A 13,147-nucleotide genomic window follows, 5' to 3' on the forward strand; every position below is an offset into this window, starting at 1 on the left:
AGATATATAGTAACATTTAGAAGAAGAAAAAAATCCAGTGATAGTTTTGGAAAATAAATGAAGATACTGTCGACCAAGTTGTGATATGTTGTCTGCAAAGACCTATTAACGTTATTAAAAACCAAGTTGAGAGACATGCTGCACTGTAGGTGGTAACGAATATGAATGTAAGGAGAACCATATGCGCGGGTTATGCTATGCTATGCTATGCTATTTCAAGTTGTGTAGTAACAAATTAACACCAAAGAATTAGATCATGCTATTTACGAGAAAACCTCTGATTAATTATGACTTGTCAGGGACTAATTAATAGCGTTTGTCTATTAATTGTGTGTGCAATTTGCAATGGTATGAGGACGTGTTGGGGTGGTTGTGATAGAAAAATGAAAAGAATCTCTTTGCCAACTTTAATCTTGTGGCGTGAATTAATGTATCTAAGTCCATTAATGAAGCGGATTATTAAAAAAATGTGTATTAATTAAGGTAAAGCAAGGAATTGATAGGTAAAGAAGAGAGGGCCAAAGGAAGATGTCACCAAGATTTGCAACACAGAGATTGTGCGTAATCTGCGGTGGGTCGGTGACTTGTGTTCAGACTATAAACACAATCATAGTTGTGTTAAAAAAGGGTTAACTCATTAAGGTTTTTGGAGCTTATAATAAACTGACAAAACAATGTAATTAAAAATTCTAGCCAAACACCATCTTAAAAGTACTAATTAAGTAATGTGGTGATAGGTTCAACACCAACGCCGCTGGTAAAAATGAATTCGGCATGGATTTGGAGATTATACCTCCTAAAATTAGATGCCCCTCATTTTTCAATAATTAAACAAATCTTTATTAAAAATTTAATGAAATAATGAACCTAGACTCCATACAAAACTTGTTACATACGACTACTCAGCGTAATTATAAAGGAATTAATCTTTTAATAAATACCTATATATAAGATATCATAAATTAAATATATTATTAAGAGTTTTCTATTACAATATCGATACTCTAATTATAAAGAAGATAAACTTTCACTACAAGTTTGAAATAGGAATAATAGCATGTCGGATTAGATACAAATAGTGATTAATCACTATTTATTTTATCTAAAAGAATCTATCTTGTATCCACCTTATTGCCGGTTGAATATCCGAAAAAAAATATTCACAAATTTTTTATATACATAATACCCATTGAAACTGCCAATTTTTTATGATAACTATTGATATCTGTTTATATATATATATATATATATATATATATATATATATATATATATATATATATAATTTTCTTTTAATTTTGAATAAAATTATTTAAAATTAAATTTTTGAAATATAAAATTAAGCAGAAAATTAGTTTTAAAATAAAATTCAAATTAAGTTACTCATTAAAATATTTATACAATACAAATTTAAATGAATTTGAACAAAATATAAATTTAAAATAATTAAATACTTATATTCATTACCTGATATTATTCATTAAAGATATTTTCAGATATTTTTATCTCTACCATCATGAATACAATTATTTTTGTCAACCTTAATCTAGATTGTAGGAGAAGAAACTAACGAAATTGTAAATTATCCTGGCAGAAGAATAAGAAACAATTTGCGTATAACCATTTCAAATTTTTTTAAACAAATTACGGCATCACCTCAAATTCCTCAAATGAAAATATGTTTTATGGGGTATTTTACTCAATAATTATCTCCAGTTTGAGATGCTCCTGTAAAACACTTTCAAATTATTTTGTATTGTTAAATTGTTAAAGGTTTTCTTAAGATTATCTTGTTATTTGCGAAAATTAAATTAAATTAATAAAACCATATGGAAGAGAGTTCTCATTGACCAGAATCCAATCCACGCCGTCCAATGAGATCCGCGTATCTACCGACCACACTTTTAGTGGCTTCAAACAAGTGTGGGCAGCAGACACGAAACAACCACATGTTTTGGAGCAATGAGAATGAATGATCATTATGTTTTAATTTTTATTTTTTAAATGTAGTATTAATTACTTCTTGTACAAATATTTTATCGCAAGTGAAAATTCAACTTTTAAGTTTAACATTAGTAATATAATTACTTTTTTGTGAAATTACTATAGTCATTCCTGTATTTATGGATTTTTATTAGTTCATATAAAAAAAATTAGGAAGATATTAGTGTGTCCTAAAGTACTACTATTGTCGTGTTTCTTACGCTTGGTAAAAGGAGGTGTTCATGTTAAAAGCATTGCAATGTCAAAGTAAGTAATTATTTGATAAGTAGTAATAGTAAATGTTGTTAAACGACGGTGATCAGTATATAAGAACTAGAGATTATGTTTATTTACCATCTCTTACCAATATGTTCAATTTTAACTAAGACCAGTATTCTTTCAATATATTTCTTTTGCGTATGCATTACAAAACAAATCATTATTAAACGCATCATTAATATTTTAATAGATATTTTAACATTATTATAATTAAAATGAATTAATTTACTCATTTGGACTAATCTGTATATTTTTAGTCTAAAAGTGGGTTATTAAAGTTGATTGAAAAACATATTTTTACTTAATATTAGGTAGCTGAGAACTTGAGATGTAAGTGCTATATAAAATATTACATGCACATGCTATATAAAATGTAATGTATATTTCTTCATCTATATTAATTGATGATTAGTATTCACGTAACAATCTGATAATGAATTAAAAATGTGTATCTTTTTAGAATTTTTCTAGCACTGTTGAAGGAAAAGGTTTATGGGATGATAAAAATGTTAAACCATACGTACCTCCCAAAATATCATGATTGAGGTCATGTTACTGTATCAATTTTGAAATACAAAATCTAGTTTAGGTACAACCACCATACCTATCATGTTTTCTTTATTATTTTTTGTGCTTGACCTTGACATGCTCTTTGGATATATATGGTTGGTTCTGCAGAAAAAGTGTTTACAAGAAACTGTAAGTAAAAAATTGAAGATCACATTCTACTCTTTAATGGCAAACACAGCCAAATGGAGGAAGGTAAGAATGTTAAAAAACAAATGCTCGTGTAAGTAATTAGGTAAATTAATCTTTTTAAATTAAAATAAACAAGTCTTATATAATATTAAATAATTTTGTAAACTAAATTAATTATGTATAGTATGACCATGTCATCAATTAAATATGAACGATTAACATCTAGTACTTGTTAGTACGTATGACCATACACTTCTTCGAAACACTTTGGTTTTTTATCATGTTAGTGTTATATTTGTGATGTAATTCTACGTGATCTCAATCAAAACTACATAATGCATCAAAGTTTGATTATGAAATTTAAGGTGACATGGTAGAAAGCAATTAGCATGACAAGGACATGAGAAATGGTGTTTTCAAGGTGAGTTGGCATTAAATTGGATGATATTAAATGAAAAACCTATAAAGTTTAGAAGAATATGATGATAAAAGAGTTTCAAGGAAGGTTCAGGAAGTTAAATGATGGAAATTCATCCGTGGGAAGCAGAGAGTCCAGAAGATTCTTAAAATATTAAGTAGGGAGAAGAAGAGTGTTTTAAAGGGTGGTGTGCATATTCATTGAATCATTACAATACCTAAAAATCATAACAAACGTTAACGTCACTGTGTCCAAGTGTATTATCACTCAGAGAGCCAATACTCTACAGGTGTAATCATTCAATGTCTTTCTTAGAGAGTTATTGCTGTTTTCGTTAGTATTACTAATTTTTTTAACATCATTGTTATATATCTTTTTCATCTTTATTTTTTGAGAAAATTTTAACATTTCTAAAATATTTGTTCAAGATTATTTGAGACCAATGGTGTATTTCAAAAGCAAAAAAATAGAGGTTTCAAATATGTAATTACAAATATAACCTAAATAAAACTGTCAAGAAAAAAAACATTATAATAATAATAAAATTTTTAACATAATTTACACTAATTATAATTTATTTTAAATTACTTTTATAATCAAAGATAAAATAATAATAATTTAATTTTTTTACTAAAATATTTTTTATTTTATCAACTATATCCATGACTCAGTAATTTTCTTAAATTTTATTTTAAATTGCTTTATTTCTTATTACTTTTCTTAAATCCAAATAATCTCATTTTCAATTTTATTTTCTCACCCTTTTACTTTTTCAAATTCATCTTAAAAACAAATACACCCTAAATGTAAGCTTCTATTTCGGATACCAAACACAACACCAAAAGAAAGAAAGAAGCTAAAATGATATATGTTTCCTTTAGGTTTAATATGTTTTTTTTTTTTCAAATAGGTTTCTTACTTTTTCTTTTTATATAAGTTTTTATTTTGGAAAAATTAAAACAATTAGGTTATTGCGTTCGTTTTGTACTAGCACAATTAAAGATGGTATCAAGTGGTACTTTATAGTTTTTTAAATTTGTAAATATTTTTTTAAATTTTATTTTTAATTTTTAGTTATAAATTTCTTTTTTGAAAAATAAAATAACTTGTCATGTGTCAAACTCACATGTTGTCACATGACAATGACAGTGTAAACAGAATCGCATCAAACCCAACCAAATCGAACCGAACCGAACAATCAAACCAAACCAAACCCTACCAAACCGAACAAAATCGAACCAAACCAAACTCAACCCAATCAAACCAACCTGAACCAAATCAAAACGAACCGAACTCAATCGAACCGAACATAACCCAATGCAACTGAACCGAACCCAACCCCACCCAACCCAACCGAACTGAACAGAACCAAACCGAACCAAACCTAACCGAACTCAACCGCACCGAACCCAACCAAACCTAACCGACAGAATCGAACCCAACCCAAAACCCTAAACCCAACACCCAAAACCAAAACCAAAAACCAAAAACCAAAAACCATAACCCCAAACCATAATCCTTAAACCCTAAACCCTTAACAGTAAACCTTAAATAGTAAACACTAAACCATAAACTCTAAAACCTAAACCCTAAATCCAAAACCTTAAACCCTAAACTGTAACCCCTAACCCTTAAATCATAAACCATAAAACCTAAACCCCAAACCCTGAAGCCTAAACCGTAAATCCTAAACCATAAACCATAAACCCTAAACAGTAAATCCTAAACCCTTAACCCTAAACCATAAACACTAAACCCTAAACCCTTAACCATTAACACTAAACCTTAAACCCTTAACCATAAACCCTAAACTCAAAACCATAAACCCTAGACCCTAAACCCTCGACCCTAAACCATAAACATTAAACCCTAGACCATAAACCCAAAAATCCTAAACCCTAAATCTTCAACCCTTAACCGTAAACCCTAAATCCTAAACCCTAAACCAGAAACCGTAATCCCTAAACCGTAAATCCCAAAACCTTAAACCACAAATCATAATCCATAAACCGTAAACCCTAAACCTTAAAAGATATTCCCTAAAACCTATTCCCTAAACCATAAACCTCAAACCCTAAGCCATAAACCATAATTCCTAAACTCTAAACCCTTACGCAATACCCTAAACCCTAAACCATAAACCCTAAACCATAAACAATAAACCCTAAACCATAAACCCAAAACCCTAAGCCCTAAACCATCAATCATAAACAATAAACCATAAACCCAAAACCCTAAGCCCTAAACCATCAATCATAAACTCTAAACCCTAAAACCTATTCCCTAAAGCATAAACCATAAAACCAAAACTCAAAACCCAAAACCCTAAGCCCTAACCCATTAATCCTAAACTCTAACCCTACACCCTACACCCTACACCCTAAACCATAAACCTGAACCATACACCCTAAACCTTAAACCCTAAACCATAAACCATACACCATAAACTCTAAACCCTATACCCTATACCCCCAACCCTAAACCACAAACACTAAACCCTAAACCGTAATCCATAAACCCTAAAGCCTAAACCTAAATCGTCCACCATAAACCGTAAGCCCTAAACCCTAAACCTTAAACCCCTAAACTGTAACCCATAACCCCTAAACCACAAACCCTACACCCCAAACCCTAGACCCAAAACCCTAAACCGCAAACCCTAAATCGTAAACCCTAAATCCCAAATCCTAAACGCTAAAAAAAAACCCTAAACCTTAAAACATAAACGCTAAACCCCAAACCCAAAACCCTAAACCCTTAACCCTAAATCATAAACCTTTAACCATTAATAAAAAACCCTAAACCCTTAACCATAAACCCTAGACCTAAAATTCAAAAACCTAGACCCTAAACCCTAGACCAAAAATCATAAACACTAAACCCTAGACCATAAACCCTAGACCCAAAAAAATCCTAAACTGTATTCCCTAAACCGTAAATCCCAAACCCTAAACCGCAAAACCCTAAACCCCAAATCATAAACCGTCAACCCTAATCCATAAACCGTAACCCCTAAACCGTAAACCCTTAACCCTAAACACTAAACCCTAACACCTATTCCATAAACCCTAAACCATAAAACCTATTCCCTAAGCACTAAACCCTACACCCAAAACCTGAGACCCTAAACCCTAGACCTAAAACCCAAAATCTGAAAACCCTTAACCCTAAACCGTAAACCCTTGACCGTAAACCTTAAATCCTATACCCTAAACTGTAATCCCTAAACTGTAATCCCTAAACCGTAAACCCTAAACCGTAAACCCTTCACTGTAAATTCAAAACCCTAAACGGCAAAACCATAAACCCCAAATCCTAAACCCTAACCCCTAAACCATAATCCGTAAACTGTAACCCGTTACCCCTAAACCGTAAACCATTAACCCTAAACCTATTCCCTAAACCATAAAACCTATTCCCTAAACCATAAACCCTGAATCGTAAATCATACACCATAAACCCTAAACCATAAAAACTAAACCCTAAACCCCAAATCCGAAATCCTAAACCCTACACCCTAAACCTTAAACCTAAACCATAAACTATAAACTCTAAACTCTAAACCCTAAACCTTAAACTCTAAACCATAAACCCTAAACCCTAAATCTTAAACCCTTAACCATAAACCCTAAACCCAAAACCATAAACCCTACACCCTAAACCCTAGACCAAAAACCATAAACACTAAACCCTAGACCATAAACCCTAGACCCAAAACTTAAAATCCTAAACCCTTAACCATAAACCCTAAACCGTAATCCCTAAACCGTAAATCCCAAACCCTAAACCCCAAATCCTAAACCTTATCCCTAAACCCTAATCCATAAACCGTAAACCATAAACACTAAACCGTAAACCCTTAACCCTAAACCCCAAACCCTAAAAGCTATTCCCTAAACCCTAAAACATATTCCCTAAACCATAATCCATAAACCATAAACCCAAAACCCCAAACCCTAAACCCTAAAACATATTCCCTAAACCATAAACCCTAAACCCTACACCTTACACCATACGCCCTACATCCTAAACCATAAACCTAAACCCTAAATCCTAAACCATAAACCCCAAACCCTAAACAATAAACCATACACCATAAACCATAAACCCTATATCATATACCCTATACCCTATACCCTAATATCTAAATCTTAAACCGTAAATCGTAAACCCTAAACCCTCAACCCTAAACCTAAGTCGTCCACCATAAACCGTAAGCCCTAAACCTTAAATCAATAAACCCTAAACACTAAACCATAACCCCAAACACCTAAATCACAAATCCTAACCCCAAAACCTTAATCCTAAACCCCAAAACCTAGACCCTAAACCGTAAACCATAAATCCTAAACCCTAAATCGTAAACCCTAAACCGTAAACACTAAACCATAAACCCTAAACACTAAACCATAAACCATAAACCCTAGTCCCTAAACTCTAAACCCTAAAGCCTAAACCTTAAACCCTTAACCGTATACCCTAAACCCTAAACCGTAAATCCCAAACCTGATAATGCTAATTCTTACCATTATCTAAGCATCATTTTAGTAGCAAAATCAACTCTTCTTTAGCTTATTACTTGCTTAAATCCTCTCTTTTATTTAGTTTTAGTATTTATCTATATTTTGAGCTACATTACGTAAATAATACTCTAATCCCTTGTTTTTTGGATCTATTTCGATGTTAGGAAGATCTTCCATTACATTGAAGAGTCTCGGTGATCCAGGAAGTCATTGATTTAAAAGTCATTTTCGCTTAAGCGAGAATAATTTAGCTTAAGCGAGAATGACTATCTTCTCCAAGAAGTTTATTCTCGCTTAAGCAAGAAAAATTTAGCTTAAGCGAGAATTCGGGCAGTATATATACTCACGAGGAAGAAAGAAAAAGGGTCTTTGGATCTTTGGATGCGCGATTTCACGTCTGGAGCTCATGGAGGGCGCGATGAGCTTGTGGGAACATCTCTTCCTCTTCCTTTGGGTCTCCTTCTTCTTCCATCTTCCATGTTTGTAAGCTTTAGGGTTCTCCATGGAAATGGAGAACCAGATTCATCTTGTTAGGGTTAGATGTAGCCTATGAACTCTTATGTAATGAATGATTGTTTCGTATTTATAAATGCCTTTTCTATCTATTACTAGTATTCTTTTTTCCGATCTTAAAGCTTGCATGTAATGGGGACGTTCATGACTTGATTTTGGGGTTTCATTGAGCCAGGGATGGGATAGAAAATCTTGAACTGAAACAAGAGTCTTTGTGGGTCATTGAGCCAGGGATGGGATATGATTCACATGTTGTCTCAGATCCTAGTTCTTAATGCGGGTTTGCTTGTTAGATTATTGTCCAAGGGATTGGAGTTTGATAAGGAAAACCTAGGCTCTTTCACCTAAGAGATTAGGACTAGAGTGTTTTAGTGGATTAACTTTAGTAAATTGATAGAGAGGAGATGAAATTGGTTATACACAAGAGTGCATTGGTGAAAACTAACCTTAACAATGTCATTTCATACCACTTCTAGTCTTTTCCATTTCCAAGTGCCTTCAATACCAAAGTCCAACCTTGTAATTACTTGTGAATTTATTTTTTTGCACATATTCTTAAATGATGAGTTGTTCTTGAGTCTAGATGATTGTTAATCGCACAATTTTCTAGTATTACGAGTCTCTTGGGAAAACGATACCTAGTCTTACCACGGTTTATTACTTGAACGATTTGGTGCACTTGCCAAGGAGATTAACAAGTTTTTGGCCTAAACCCCAAAACCCAAAACCCAAAATCCTAAACCATAATCCATAAACCCTAATCCATTAACCGTAAACCATAAACACTAAACCCTTAACCCTATACCCTAAACCCTAAAACTTATTCCCTAAAACCTATTTCCTAAACCCGAAACCATCAACCATAAACCATAAACCCAAAATCCCAAGCCCTTAACCATCAATCCTAAACTCTAAACCCTTAACCCTAAACCCTAAACCCTAAACCATGAACCCTACCCTAAAGCATAAACTCTAAACCATAAACCCCAAACCCTAATCCCTAAACCCTATACCTTAAACACTAAACCCTAAACCCTAATCCATAAACCTTAAACCCTAAACCTAAATCGTCCACCATAAACCGTAAACCTTAAACCCTAAACCGTAACCCCTAAACCACAAATCCAAACCCTAAAATCTTAACCCCAAAACCCAGACCCTAAACCCTAAACTGCAAACCCTAAATCCTAAATTGTAAACCCTAAACCGTAAATCGTAAACCCTAAACGCTAAACCATAAACCCTATACCTTATACGCTAAACTCGAAACCCTAAACCCTAAATCCTTAACCATTAACAAAAAACCCAAAACCCTAGACCCAAAACCCTAGACCTAAAACCATAAAACCTAAAACCCTAGACCCTAAACCCTATACCATACACCATCAACACTAAACCCTAGATCAAAAACCCAAAATTCAAAACCCAAAATCCAAAACCCAAAACTCAAAACCCAACCCAACTCAGCAAACTTAATCAAGCCGAGCCAATCTAAACCAAGTCGAGCCAACTCGAGACTAATGGGCCAAGCCGAGCCAAGTCAAGGCAAAAGAGTCGAGCCAAACCAAATTGAATTGAATGAAATCGAAGTAAACCGAACCAAACCAAATCAACTCAACCCAACCCAACGAGCTTAACGTGGCGAGTCGAACTTAATGTGGTAAGTCGCGCTTAATCAAGTCGAACCAATCTAAACTTAGTCGAGCCAACTCAAGGCAAAGGGGCCGGGCCGAGCCAAGTCAAGGCGAATAAGCCAAGCCTAACCGATCTAAATTGAACCAAAATGAAGTAAGCCGAACCAAACCAAACCAATCCAAGCCAATCTAAGCCAAACCAAACTGAAATAAATTGAACCAAGTCGAGCCAAACGGAACCAAACCGAACCATTCCAAGCCAAATTGAACCAAACCAAACTGAGTCGTGAACGAGCCGAGCCAAGACAATCAAACTGAATTGAGCTTAACCAAACCAAGCCGAGCCAAGTTGAACCATCTAAGTCGAGCCAAATCAAACTGAATCCAGCCAAGCCGAATCGAACCTAGTTGAACCGAGTTGAGTCGAATCAAACCAAACCAAACTGAGTTAAGTTGATCCGAAGTAAGCGAATTGAGCCAAACGAGTCTAGCCAAGCCGAACAAACCGCTCCGCACTAAGTCAATAGTAATCAAACGGAACTGAGCCGAACCTAACAGAGTTGAGCCACACCGAGCCAAACCTAACAAAACAAAGCCGAATCGAGCCATACGAGGCGAACTGAACCAAGCCGAATAAAACCAAATCAAACCGAACTAAACCAAACCAAATCAAATCGAGTCAAACCAAACTTAACCTTGCCGTGCCGAACCAAGGAAAGCAAAATATGTAATTCTTATCATCTTTTCACAAAATGGTGGGTTAAGCATATCAAATGTATTCCTAGACAAGATTTGTCTATTATATTTCTAAAACCCTGCTGTATATATTATATCTTGAATATTTTGGTTAAAACCATTCATAAACCTATTGGATTGAGAGAAGCTTAATGAAAGAAGCTGAAAAAACAATGTTGTCTTGATACTGTACCTGTACTAATTGTGCAGCAGAATCAAATAATGATATTTAGATAATGATAAGCACGTAAAACTAACTCACTTAACCAGCATTAATGTGTCTCTGATTTGCTCTTACTTGCTTTTATTGCGAACCAGCTTATGGCCAGCAACTTGTCCACATTAGATAAATCACAAAATAGTTCCAACAATGCCAAATGTAATACGAATTCATAATTTTCCTCGTTAACACAATCTAGTATTAGCATTCTTTTGTCATTGACGACGTAAATATAAAGCAGAGATTAAATCCTAACTTTGAATTGAACAAGTGTGCTTATCTCGGAATTTATGTTGGCTGCAAAAGTCTTGAATTATTGAACTGATAAAGTCATAAAACCCAACTAACCATAGTTTGTCAGTACTCAGTCAAGTTGTCAAGTAGGCTGGCAAGTGTAAAGAGTGAACTTTTTCATGGCAGGCATATTAAATGCCTTTTTCTAGTTGTAGAGTTACTTTCAGATAAAGATGATAACACTACATACAGAGCTCAATGAGGAATGCACCAAATCAACTGTGCAGTACAAGAACGATTAGCATCTGCATGCTTAGAGGCCTCTTCATTCTTCTTACGTTTGCATTCTCCACACCAGCCACTACAATCATTCTGGAAACGCCTCCACTTTCCAAGACGCGAACTGCAAGACAACATGCAAGTGTCAAAGATTTTCCTTCTCAAGTAGTAAGAAATATAAGTTATTCTGCATAAATATAAGTCTCTCATAACAATAAGGTAGTAAACATACCTCTAGTTCACACCCAGTAGTTAAATGTTCATCACATCGAACACCCCGGAAGAACAGTTGTCCGCAGAAAATTGATAGCCCAAGCAAATATTCAAGCCTATATGTGCGTCATCCACATGCAAGTCTGCAACAATATTGCTCATTATATTTTAACAAAAGCATGCAGAGCTGATTTGTTCGGAACTTGGACTAATTGCATATACCTTAAAGAGAATGATTAAAGTAGATCAACAAAAATACTTGCTACAAGAAGTGGCAAATCGACAAAGCAGTGACCTATGTTTGAGAAACTAACCAACTTCTCCATCCCTAGCGAGTCCATAATCAACAACAAAAGCATAGTGAGAGTCCAGCGTTGATCCACCAGATTCACCGTAGGAAACTACAAATATAATTCAAATTGACAAAGTGAGTCCACACCATTATATTAGTTCTTCATCTCAGTCATAATTTTCTAATTCATTTTGATTAAGAGAAAAAATTTACCTCGAGTTATGTAGGCTCTATGTATTCTTCCCTAAATCTGTGAAGCATGGGTTCCAGGCCAAGATCATGAAGAACAACGCCATGTTCATGCAATATATTTGGTCGCGTGGTTTTGATTTTGAGATCATCGGCCCGTCTTAAAAAGTAATCGACCAAAGCAATCAGATATTAATTAGAGCATAATATAGAACGGAAGAATTGAATATATGATTGAGAAGGAAAGCAAAATATGTAATACCTCACGTATCATCTTTTCACAAAATTGTGGATTAAGCATATCAAATGTAATCCTGGAAACGGTTCGTCTATTATATTTCTGAAACCCTCTTCTGTATTTTGTTCAATTGCAACCGAGAAATGGTGTTGTGAAAAAGTTCTTAGGATCCATAATATATATATATATATATATATATATATCCCAATTGAGACGCTGCAAATAAAAGTGAACAACTAGTATAAGATCTAGCAGAGTTGGAAGATTCTAAGTTCAGAAAATTCTAATGTTAACATGTGCATTCATAGATAAGTACCAAATAACATATGCCCTGTTAACAAGTTCAAAAAATTATCCCATCAATTCATCTCTCACAATTTTGAGAAGAACCTTAAAATAAAACCTTCAAGAAAATGTGCGATTTACAAATGAATAAAAGTGATGTTTTCAGAGTGTTAAAAACTTACTGGATAATTCACAATGTAGTGTGTCCGCCTTCGAAACTGTTTTATCCAGCGCAGAATAAAAAAAGCTTAAAAGATTGAATCACAAAACCAAGCCAAAGGCAAAATAAAAATTTTAAAAAAATAGAAGAAACACATATCACTGTCATACATAATAACTCACTGTTAACAAAACAAGAAATGAAGTGCTCACTTGTCATCGCCTTTTTAGGTTTACATGTAATTCTTTAATTT

General features: G+C 33.8%; 1 protein-coding gene across 1 annotated transcript; it reads right to left on the minus strand.

Moving 5' to 3' along the window:
* Window positions 1-11,081: 11,081 nt before the first annotated feature.
* On the minus strand, window positions 11,082-12,658 carry LOC108325643 (2-oxoglutarate and iron-dependent oxygenase domain-containing protein CP2-like; the record flags this gene model as incomplete). Its single annotated transcript, XM_052874078.1, has 5 exons — window positions 11,082-11,641; window positions 11,750-11,873; window positions 12,045-12,131; window positions 12,236-12,371; window positions 12,486-12,658. Coding segments are annotated over 2 exons (303 nt in total), but the record flags the coding sequence as incomplete, so codon positions are not given.
* Between the last annotated feature and the right edge of the window lie 489 nt (window positions 12,659-13,147).

Source organism: Vigna angularis, chromosome 3 (genome assembly GCF_016808095.1).
Source record: "Vigna angularis cultivar LongXiaoDou No.4 chromosome 3, ASM1680809v1, whole genome shotgun sequence".
NCBI classification, from domain to species: Eukaryota; Viridiplantae; Streptophyta; class Magnoliopsida; order Fabales; family Fabaceae; genus Vigna; species Vigna angularis.